General features: G+C 27.3%; 2 protein-coding genes across 5 annotated transcripts in view; one reads left to right on the top strand and one right to left on the bottom strand.

Annotated features, from left to right (window-relative positions):
* On the bottom strand, positions 1–2,530 carry LOC113373294 (exocyst complex component 6; the record flags this gene model as incomplete). The annotated part of the gene is given in 12 exon segments (XM_026613601.1): positions 1–220; positions 294–379; positions 446–584; positions 674–830; positions 896–1,029; positions 1,101–1,309; positions 1,311–1,385; positions 1,451–1,595; positions 1,669–1,807; positions 1,881–1,986; positions 2,070–2,216; positions 2,297–2,530. Coding segments are annotated over 12 exon segments (1,578 nt in total), but the record flags the coding sequence as incomplete, so codon positions are not given.
* The window catches only part of LOC113373299 (nuclear distribution protein nudE-like 1-B), a 71,787-nt gene extending 61,839 nt beyond the window's left edge, over positions 1–9,948 (top strand). The window contains exons 1-9 of one of the 4 annotated variants that reach the window (XM_026613610.1): positions 2,623–2,764; positions 2,932–3,045; positions 3,161–3,314; positions 3,435–3,571; positions 3,656–3,792; positions 3,863–4,030; positions 4,604–4,692; positions 9,556–9,650; positions 9,712–9,948. In XM_026613610.1, coding sequence (XP_026469395.1) covers positions 2,969–3,045; positions 3,161–3,314; positions 3,435–3,571; positions 3,656–3,792; positions 3,863–4,030; positions 4,604–4,692; positions 9,556–9,650; positions 9,712–9,784 — 930 coding nt within the window. In that variant the 5' untranslated portion in view covers positions 2,623–2,764; positions 2,932–2,968 and the 3' untranslated portion in view covers positions 9,785–9,948. Of the gene's footprint in view, positions 1–2,621; positions 2,765–2,931; positions 3,046–3,160; positions 3,315–3,434; positions 3,572–3,655; positions 3,793–3,862; positions 4,031–4,603; positions 4,693–7,041; positions 7,565–9,555; positions 9,651–9,711 lie in introns of those variants that run through there. The other 3 variants (XM_026613608.1, XM_026613611.1, XM_026613609.1) reach the window with 3 other exon arrangements.
* Positions 9,949–10,324: the final 376 nt, after the last annotated feature.

The raw sequence follows: 10,324 nt of genomic DNA, 5'->3' as shown, positions 1-10,324 counted from the left end.
TAAAATTTGGATGACCTGCATCAAAGCTAATGATGGATTTTTAAACAATGCAGATAGGCACCCACTAAAACTTCTTGTCAATAATAAATTTGAAGCTCTACGAACCATCGAGTCAATTTCTGCCTGCGGCATTTTTAGTTCATCAGAGAACTTCAAGCAACAGTTCATGAATTCTTTGACTTGTTTGTAAACAGCAGGCACCATTGGAGAGAAAGGGAATCTAAAAAATAATAAATGTTAATAGGCCTTTTTTTTAATAAATGATAATGATAAGACTAATCAGAGTAACATACTTTCTTGGAAATGCTTCTTGTTCTAAACTTTCATAATCAAATGGGAATATAGAAACAACCTCATTGAACTGTTCTTGATTATTTGCCTACAATTCAAACAAGCACATTTACTTGAAATGCAATAATTATGAATAACATGTTCAAAGTGTCACCTCCATTGGCAGAAATTCTTCTCCTTCCTCCAAAATATTTCTGAAAATTTGTACCCACTGTTGCATCAATACCTCATTGTAATGATCGCGCATTTCTAGTAGCAAATCATTAACTGGGGTCAGTGAATATCCATATGTTCTTAAAAGAAACAAATTATGTATATATATATATATATATATATATATTATATTAAGAAATCATCTTTTACCATTTCAGCTTCAGCTTACCTAAGAGTATTGCTTGCCAGCATGATTAAATTTTTAATATTTAGCATGAGTTTAGAATCTGTACAGTAAGCAAAATGTGTTCTTAAAGAATTCATCATACGGGTTTGTGAAACATTCCACAGTTCATCTAAATAAGCTTTTCCAACTAATTCTCCACCTGGAAATGTGTAGTTGAAATGAAAGTCTGGATAGTGATAGATTTTAAGAATAAAATTATCTCACCCGTGTTCAAAACATGATCCTCAATTACAAAAAACCCAACAACGGATTGCAAATATATTTTATATGCATTTATACTTTCATGCATATTTTGAGGGGGTTGCAATACCAGCCGTGCCTGATGTTTTCTCTGTTGCCTACATGATTATTTGTAATAGTATTAAAAATGTCGAGTTAACTGATTTTCTAAATTTTATTTTCATGTCACCTATAATATTGTTCAAATTCTGCCTGAGAGCCTAATATGGTATATATGTGAGAGCAACGATAAACTGGAGAAAAGTCTATTAAATCCTGAGCACTGACATCTTCATCATCATCCAACAGGCCATTTTGTATTATACTTGTATTAGTTTCATTTTCAAGACTAGTCTGGGAAGCCTTAATAGTTCCAATAACCATTGCCAAATCCCTTTTTCTCTTGCTCTTTTGTGTGGCGCATTGCAACTTCTCCTATTCGAGATGAAAACTTTCTAATATTTTCCAGAAAATCCTAATGTGGAGTAGATGAATTATCACAAAATATTATAATCATAAAATACTTGAATAAAATCATACCTTCAAATCAGCCATAGATGCGTCTTTGATAGATTCTCGTAGTTTGGGAACAGAATCTTTCATTTGTTGAGAGAATTTATGTTGTGAGACACCAGGCAAATGAATTTCTTCCAATTGGTTCAAAGTTTTCAATGCGGGATAATATCTAATAAAATATTCAAAATCGTAATGACTATATCTTCAATTTTGTGCATTGTTGCATTTTTATTTGGTTTTACCTTTTTTCGCTAACTTGTTTTAATAGTTTAGAATAAGTTTCCAGGACAGGCAGACTTGCTTCTATATTTTGTATAACACTAGCTATATTACTCTCAACCATTCTTGCTTTCACAAGGGCTTCACCTTTTGCAAGTATTCCTGAGAAAAATAATTTTTAATTTACATGTTCTTAGATATCTAATAAAATTTATGATAAACATTTTAAACAAACCACTGGCAATATTTTGCAAATCAGCATCAATTTCTACAACTTCTGCATTTAGTTTTTGTGATTGTGTTCGCACTTGCAACAACTCTCTAATTGATTCTATGAAGCCCTATTATGAAAAATATTACCAAATAAGAGAAACAAACCAATATGGGGTAATTCATAGTCCAATGCAGTAATCAGTAACTGTACCTGATAATATTGAGAGCACATTCGCTCTATTTCTTTATCATGGCTTTTAATCCGGGCTTCCAGATTTTCCATGAGTGTCTGCTGCCCATCTCCTTCATAGATGGACCTGAAAGTGGGCCCCCAGTAATCATCTATAGCCTCAATTTCCTTAAACAAATAAATTTATTAACGGAACGAATGAAAGAACTTTAATCATGAATTTGACATTTTGAATTTATTTTTTGTACCTGAATTGAAACATTAGCCATGATTTATTTTGATATATAAAACAATAATGGAATTCTTCTGAACAATGTTTTGTACGATTGTCGACTTTAAATGTTACATTATTTTACTTCTTATGTTATGTTATTTACATATTAGTACATTAAGCTGTAATGCCGACACAATTTTCTAATTCTTAAATAGTTAAATAATATTTCTGTTTTGTTTTTATGTAAATTATTTTAAAACAAGGTTAATTTGACATTTTGACGTTCAATAATAAATTTATAGATCTTTAAATCTCATCTGGTAATATGAAATCTTATGTTGGTGCGTCTGTGCAATTTCTTAAATTCGTGCAATACTAAACAAGTAGTACCAATGCCAACAGCCTCATCATTGATTTAACAAAACCTTTCTGCTGTCAGTGACAATTGCAGTTGCGAAATTATTAAAAACCATTATTAGCAATTGGCTGCTACATGTTAAAGGTAAATATGTCATCCTTGTTAAAGAATTCCTGCTGCGCAATTATCAATCACATATAATTTACAAAATTGTGCTACATATCTTACGGGTGACACATTCTGAATATGACATTTGTTACCTTCATGAACATTTTTCTTATGACGATTTTTTTATAACTATTTTTTTTTAGATAAGATGTACATTGACTGATTTGTTACTTAGAAGTCATGGATTTTCCACAGTATGCAAATAAAGATCAAGAAATATCTTATTGGAAGGATTTAGCAGATAAATATTTACAAGAGTAAGTATTCTATTCAACAATAAAATGTTACAAAGACCTTCCTATAAAAGTGTTGTTATTAAGTGGTAATGTTATCTTTATACATTTTGCAATATTATAGTATGTTTCTAATTAGGAAAAGTGATGCTCAACAAGAATTGGAGGATTTTACAGAGGAATCTCGACAGCTAGAGTGTGAATTAGAAGCTTCTCTTAAACAATCTGAAAATGAAATAAGAGACTTGAGGTTAACTGTCAGGAATTTACAAGCAGAATTAGAATCTTCAAGGGTATTTTATTTTATAATATTTATATAATTTAACTGCACACCTATTAATTTCTATATTAATGAGTAAAAAAAACTTGATGGCTTCAAAATGCTTTACATTCATGTTTCTCAAATATTTCAGAATAAATTGGAAACATTTGACAAAGAGAACTGCTCTCTAGAAGTTAATTGCAATGCATTATCATCAGAAAAAGAAAAATTATTAATTTATATTAGGGAACTGGAACAAAAAAATGATGACCTTGAAAGAGCTCATAGGTTATTTGAAATTGAATTACTGTCATTATTATTATTTATAATTGTTAGTAATACAATTAATATTTTCATATTCATTGCTTACAGAAATGTAACAGAAAGTGTTGCTACGTTTGAGGATCTTTTAAATAAAGCGTATGAAAAGAATGCATTGCTAGAAAATGAAGTTGGTGAGAAAGAAAATTTACAAGTTCAGTTACAACGGCTGCGTGATGAAGCTAGAGGTAGAACAAATATTACAACTTGAACCAGTAGCATGACTTATCTATACTAATTATCTATATTTTATGCAAGATCTGAAACAAGAACTTAAAATAAAAGTCAAGGATGGAGACAAGAATTTGACAAATGGTTATAGTAATTCTTATATGAATTTATCACTGGATTCAAATCGACTGCACTGTGAAATGGAAACACAGACAGTGGTGGACAACCAGACAACCATGAACACCCCAATAAAACGTAAGCTTCATAGGGCTTTCAGAAGAGTTCACACATTATTTAGATCGAATTATAGGATCAACAATATTAATAATAGTAAAAGCAATACTTGAAGTTATTGTCTTAGTTTTGATTTCAAATTGTTATTAATGATTGAATTTAATGACAATGCATTAATGTATTCTGAAAAGTATAGGTTTAAATATATAATGCAGTTTATTTTTATATTCAAAATTGAATAAAATATAATTGAGAAATGAAATTTTATTGGCATAATTATTATTTTTGGTTCTGTCATAAATATCCTTGAGTTCTCAATCAATTAAATCAATTGTTTTTGCTATTTATGTGTCAACTATTGGCAATACTTGATTTAGAAAGCATACATATGTGTTTGTCATTATTCAATTTTATATTTAGGAATCTCTTTCATTAAAATTTGTATGTGCTTGTGATTTTTATTTACTACAAAGTTTGTTCAATTTTGTCATGGCCCACATATCACAAAATGGCCATTATTAATATTTTCTATTGCTATAGACTATTTATAAAACTTCTGCTCTAGTTTAATGTAAATTATTAATTAAATTTTAGAACAATTAAAAATTGATGGTAACAGCCTCACATCTGCTGGCAGAATATCGGCAATGAATATTGTTGGAGATCTGCTGAGAAAAGTAGGGGTGAGTTTATTTTTTAATATAATATAAACTAATAAAGTAAATCATTTTTGGTATATATATACAGTAGAATCCGCTTAGTATGACATCGAAGGGACGCCAAAATCTCGTCATACTAACCGGTCGTCATTAAAAGCGTACGGAAGAAAAACTTTTTAATATGCAAATATGTTACATGTTTCAGTAATTTAAAAGAAAAGCCTATACAAACGATTTAATTAAAAATAAAAATGACACATTAAAATTTAATATAAAATAAAATTGACATAGGGTAGGGCGGGGCACAACGGTCCAACTTGACTTACGGTAATTATACTGTCTAAACCCAATGAACAACACATGAAAAACTCACATACATACGTACATAATTCCTAATTATATAAATATTATATTTTTTACTATTTTTTAAACATAAAGTTTTTACATTTGGTATCTGACCCATTTTACCTCACATACGGGGTAAAGTGGAACAACCAGGGAGCAAACAGATGCAATTTCTTCTATTAAATTTTAAAGGGATTTTACGCTACATTATTGAACCAATGCAAAATATTAATTCCGTGGGTACATTTGTTACAAAGACAACACAGTATATTACATTGATCTGCTATTGGTCAGAAATATTCATCAGAAGAGCCGGAATAACAATTTATTCAATTAATCTCTTGTAAAATTGCTTTTTTTTAAACTTTACTATTTTATTGCTTACACCTTTGCCAAAGTAAATTTTCAGCTGGTCCTTTTTATCGCAATCATGTGCTGCTTATCTTCTGATAGCAAAGTCATAAAAATAAAGGTGATGGCTGGTTATGAATTTATACATTTTTTGCCCTCTACTATCAAATATTTTTGTTAAAAAAAATCTAATTTTATTTGTTTACGAGATATCCGTGGTGAACCATTAATAATTGGTCTACCCTACCCATAAACATACAAATGTGATTTTTTAATGTAAGTAATCAGTAATTTTTGATTGATTTCTTTACATAATTTTATTGTAAAAACAGTCCCTGGTGCTATTGTGCACAAAAGACATAGCAATTGCTTTCGTAGACTTGGCCACATCATGTAAAATCATGTCGGTCATTATAAATGAACATATTTTTTTGCAAAAATGGGTCATTATAAGCGACATGTCAATGTAAGCGATGTCAATATATCCGACTAGACAACTGTTTTTTTAAGGAATTTTATATGGAAACCAAATTCCTAGTGCAATTACGTCATATTAAGCGGTTGTCAATATATCCGGCGTCATACTAATCGGATTCTACTGTATATATATATATATATATATATATATATATATATAAATAAATAAAGTATACATATATACACATAAGGCAGCAATATGTAGTATTTGCATAGCGCCTATATAACATACCTAAAGAATGATTAACATTAAATAATCCATGTTTTATAATCATAATTCATGATTTAATATTGATATGGTTGATAATAAGACCATAATTGCAAAATATGAATAGGATCTAAATTATCATTAAAATCTTAACTAACATAAAATGTATTATGTCAAACATAAAACTTTGGTGCATACTAAATCTAATTTTGGAGTTTGCAAGAACCACTGAGGAGTTTGATGATGAAAATTTTAATAAACTAACACTACTAGAATTCATTCGATGAATGACCCTTTCATATTATTCTACTCTACCAACAATGTATTATGACAACTTTGGGTTGCATTTGTTTGCTACATTTAAAAACAAGAATCTCAGCATTTTATTAGTGAACATTTATAAAACTACTTACAATATTTTCATAAATGCAGCATGCAGGGCATAGGACAAATCCCAAATTCACCTGCCTACTTTTTTGTTCATTAACATATTTCCATAGTGCTTATAAATTTATTTGTAATCTTATATTTTTTTATTTTTATGTATTTTCTAAATCTCATGTGCTTTCATAACCATACTGGAAATGATTTCTTGATATATTGAAATATAATAGAAAATCAGTCAGATTCGAGACTTTTTATATAGAAAGAATCATAATTATATTATTTTTAGTAGGAAACTGAATTAATATAATTAAATAAATTAATATAGTTATATGACTATTACTGCATAATTTTTTGTGTTTTGATTATTAGATATTTTTATTCTTTACTTATTTAATTTTTTATTATCTTGTTATAAGACTTTTTCAGTGTGTTATATAAATCATTTGTTCTGATTTATTCATGTAAAATCATCACATGCTTCTAATTATGTTCCCATAACCTAGAGAATTTTTAATTACTTCATAAAATCATCAAGATTGTCAACATTTTGATTTATTTACTTTACAATTTTATTATTATTTATTTCTTTTTTTGTTCGATGGTAGTTTGGTAAGCTCCTATGTCCGGCATGCAGCAGAGTTACTTGTTCCTGCAATCCAAATTCTGGAAATAATCCAAATTGTGCAGCCACGCCACAAAAAAATTATAAAAGACTCTTTATAGATGGCAGATACCGTCCTGAAAATTTGGCATATTCCACTGAAACAATATCCGATATGGATGAAAGGGAACTTAATTCTATGGAATTTAGACTCATACAAAGCACTTGTGCTCTGAGAAGTCAATCTGTGATTGAAAATCCAGAAATTAGAAATGGGTCACATAAAAATAATATAGGGCTGAAAAAGCAAGAACATGCAAATGGTTTGGGGTACGCTAGCACATTGAATTCATTCTTTAGATCAAGAAGCAATAGTGACTTATCTACTGGACAAGACGCTAGTGCCAGGTTTCAAACGTGGCTCAATAATCTTATGAATAAAACTATTAAAAATGATGAAAAGAATTGATAGAGGATAATATAAAAAAATATATTTCGTCACTTTATCTCATGCTAAAGATGGGAATAAACTATTTCTAAATTAATTTAATTTAAAATACACTCTGTAAATTATAACTAATACTATTTATTTTACACACAAATTAGACAAATAATTGTGTGTATATATATACATATATTATATATTATATATATATATATATATATATATATATATATACATATACATATATAATTTATATTAAAATGTTTCCGGGCATCTGTTCAATAATAAGAAATTTTTTAATGAGGATAAATGACTATTAAAACTGCAAACATATTGAGTATGACTTTGACTCATATTCAGTTGCAAATTAAGAAATAATAATAAGAATAAATAATAACAGATTATTTCACATAACAATTAAAATGATAATATTGAGAATTAATAAATAATGAATGTTGAAAGTATTTAGAAATTAGAAAGAAACAATGTGATAAATGTATAATATGATATTCACTGCTAAAACATATAAATCACAAAAATAAATATAAAGTAGTATGTTGTAGCTCACCATAATTACTTTATTTTTACTTTTTTGCTTTATTGTATTCGTCACTTAATTTAAATATTATACATTTATTACTTTGTTTTTATTTATAAGGTCTAAATTAATTTTAGCATTCATTATTATTTATTATTATTGTCCTTTCTTAATTTTGAACTGAAAATGTATCAAAAGCATTGAATGCAACTTCAATAAAGACATTTTTCTTCATTAAACATTTTTTTATTATTGGATGGATGCTTGAAAACATTTTATCATATATTTATCACTATCTGATATATATATATATATATATATATATATATATATATACTAAAAAGATTTATATTTACGTTCTGGTTTTATTTTTCGACTTGTGGCTGCAAAACTGTATCATATATATATATATATATATATATATATATATATATATATTTAGTATATATATATACTAAAAAGATTTATATTTACGTTCTGGTTTTATTTTCGACTTGTGGCTGCAAAACTGTATCATATATATATATATATATATATATATATATATATATATATATTGTGAATATAACATTATTAGTTGTGTAATATACTAAAGTAGCAAATAATTTTTTAGTCATACACATATGTGCCTAATATTTAATATATGTATAAAAAAAATGAATATGAAATTTTAGTAATCCAATGACTTGATAGACAGATTTAATTTCCGGGCTAAATAACATTTTTCTCTGATTGTAGTGACAATTTTTAAGCTTAGGTACAGGTATAATTTAATAATTTATATTAAGAAAATGCTGTGAGTCTTACAGACAAATACCAATGACTCTGAGAAATGATAACGATTGATAATAATCAAAGTACACACTCATATTGATATTTTAAAATCATACCTGATAAAAAAGGTAGTGTTTATAAATATAAAGGTATAGTTTATTTTTATTTGTATTATAAATACAAAATGCACTTAAGTCTGAAAATTTTTTTTTTTGATCTTAAATTTGAACATTTAAAAATTCAGTTATTAATGTTGTGTTTACAACAAGTTATTGGATATATCTGGCGGTATCCAAATTTATAGTTTGCGTTTGAGTTATTATTTATTTATCATTTGTCTGCTAATATGTGCCAACTGATTTTTTTCAAGAGACAATAAATATTTAAAAACCTTAAATTTGTTTTAAAAAATACAATATAATGTTTAGCAAAACGAATAAGTACATATTGTATATATTGTTTTCCAAAGGAAACGTTTGTTTGGTCAGAAAATCCAATTTGTTGATTTTGATTTCTAAACGCTTCAAATGGTTCTGAATTGTTTAAAATCGAAAATGAATAAAGAGTGAGTTATACACATACACTTACTTTTATCAATTTTGGTCTCATTAAATTCAGAAAGACTTGAAACATCGAGAAAACATGAAGTTAGTAAAACTGATTTTTTGACAAGAGCATAAACTTTTCTTCTGAGAAGTTATTGTTTATTCATTTATTCAATAAATTTATTTATTTATTCGATTGCATTATCTGTGTTTTAGAATATGGAAGCAAAGCTTTCGATTGTGTCTAGCCATGGTTGCATGGAAGTCCAAAATGGAATATCATTAGGAGATACACCACCGAGCTCTTACAGGTTAAGGAAAAAAATATTATAAAATATATATCATTTTATTTACAATATTATAAATTTGTAGAAATCGAAGATCTACCAGAAGTGCAAATTCGCATTTACTCTTAGGATGCAAGAAGTATAATATTCCAAATTAATTGGAGAGTCAACAAGTGCTTTCAAAGTCATTCGATAAAGTTCATTTTGGTGTTTAAATCCTAGTTTAACTATTCTATGCTTTCTTCATTTCAATTGCACCAAAATTGCTGATTGAAAGTCCAATTTTGAAACAGAGTAAAAATTTGAAATTTCGCTCTTTTTCATAAATTTATATCAGGATAAGTATAATATAATGTAAGTAGATAAATAATATTTATTTGTATATAGAAAAATCTCATCAAATATTTTATATTTATTTTTTTATCGTAATGAAAGCTACAACAGAAAATCGTATTAACAAATTAACAAAAGCGTAGTTTTGTTGAACATGTATAGTTTGATTTGTCATATTTCTATATATATATTTCAATTATTACTTAGTAGTTTTATTGCAATTTTTAAATACAATTGTACGAAATTTTAGTTGAATGCAGGTTTTATGTTTTAAAAGAAGTAGTTTGTTGCTTCCTTTGTTAAGACTTATCCTCAAATATTTGTTAGCGATATTATTGTTTTCAAGTCTTTACAATGTACATTAA

The sequence above is a fragment of the Ctenocephalides felis genome, unplaced genomic scaffold (genome assembly GCF_003426905.1).
Source record: "Ctenocephalides felis isolate EL2017-DRISC unplaced genomic scaffold, ASM342690v1 CF-g0.4_SCAFFOLD_01604, whole genome shotgun sequence".
In the NCBI taxonomy this organism is placed as follows: domain Eukaryota; kingdom Metazoa; phylum Arthropoda; class Insecta; order Siphonaptera; family Pulicidae; genus Ctenocephalides; species Ctenocephalides felis.
This window is presented reverse-complemented; position numbering and strand designations above follow the sequence as displayed.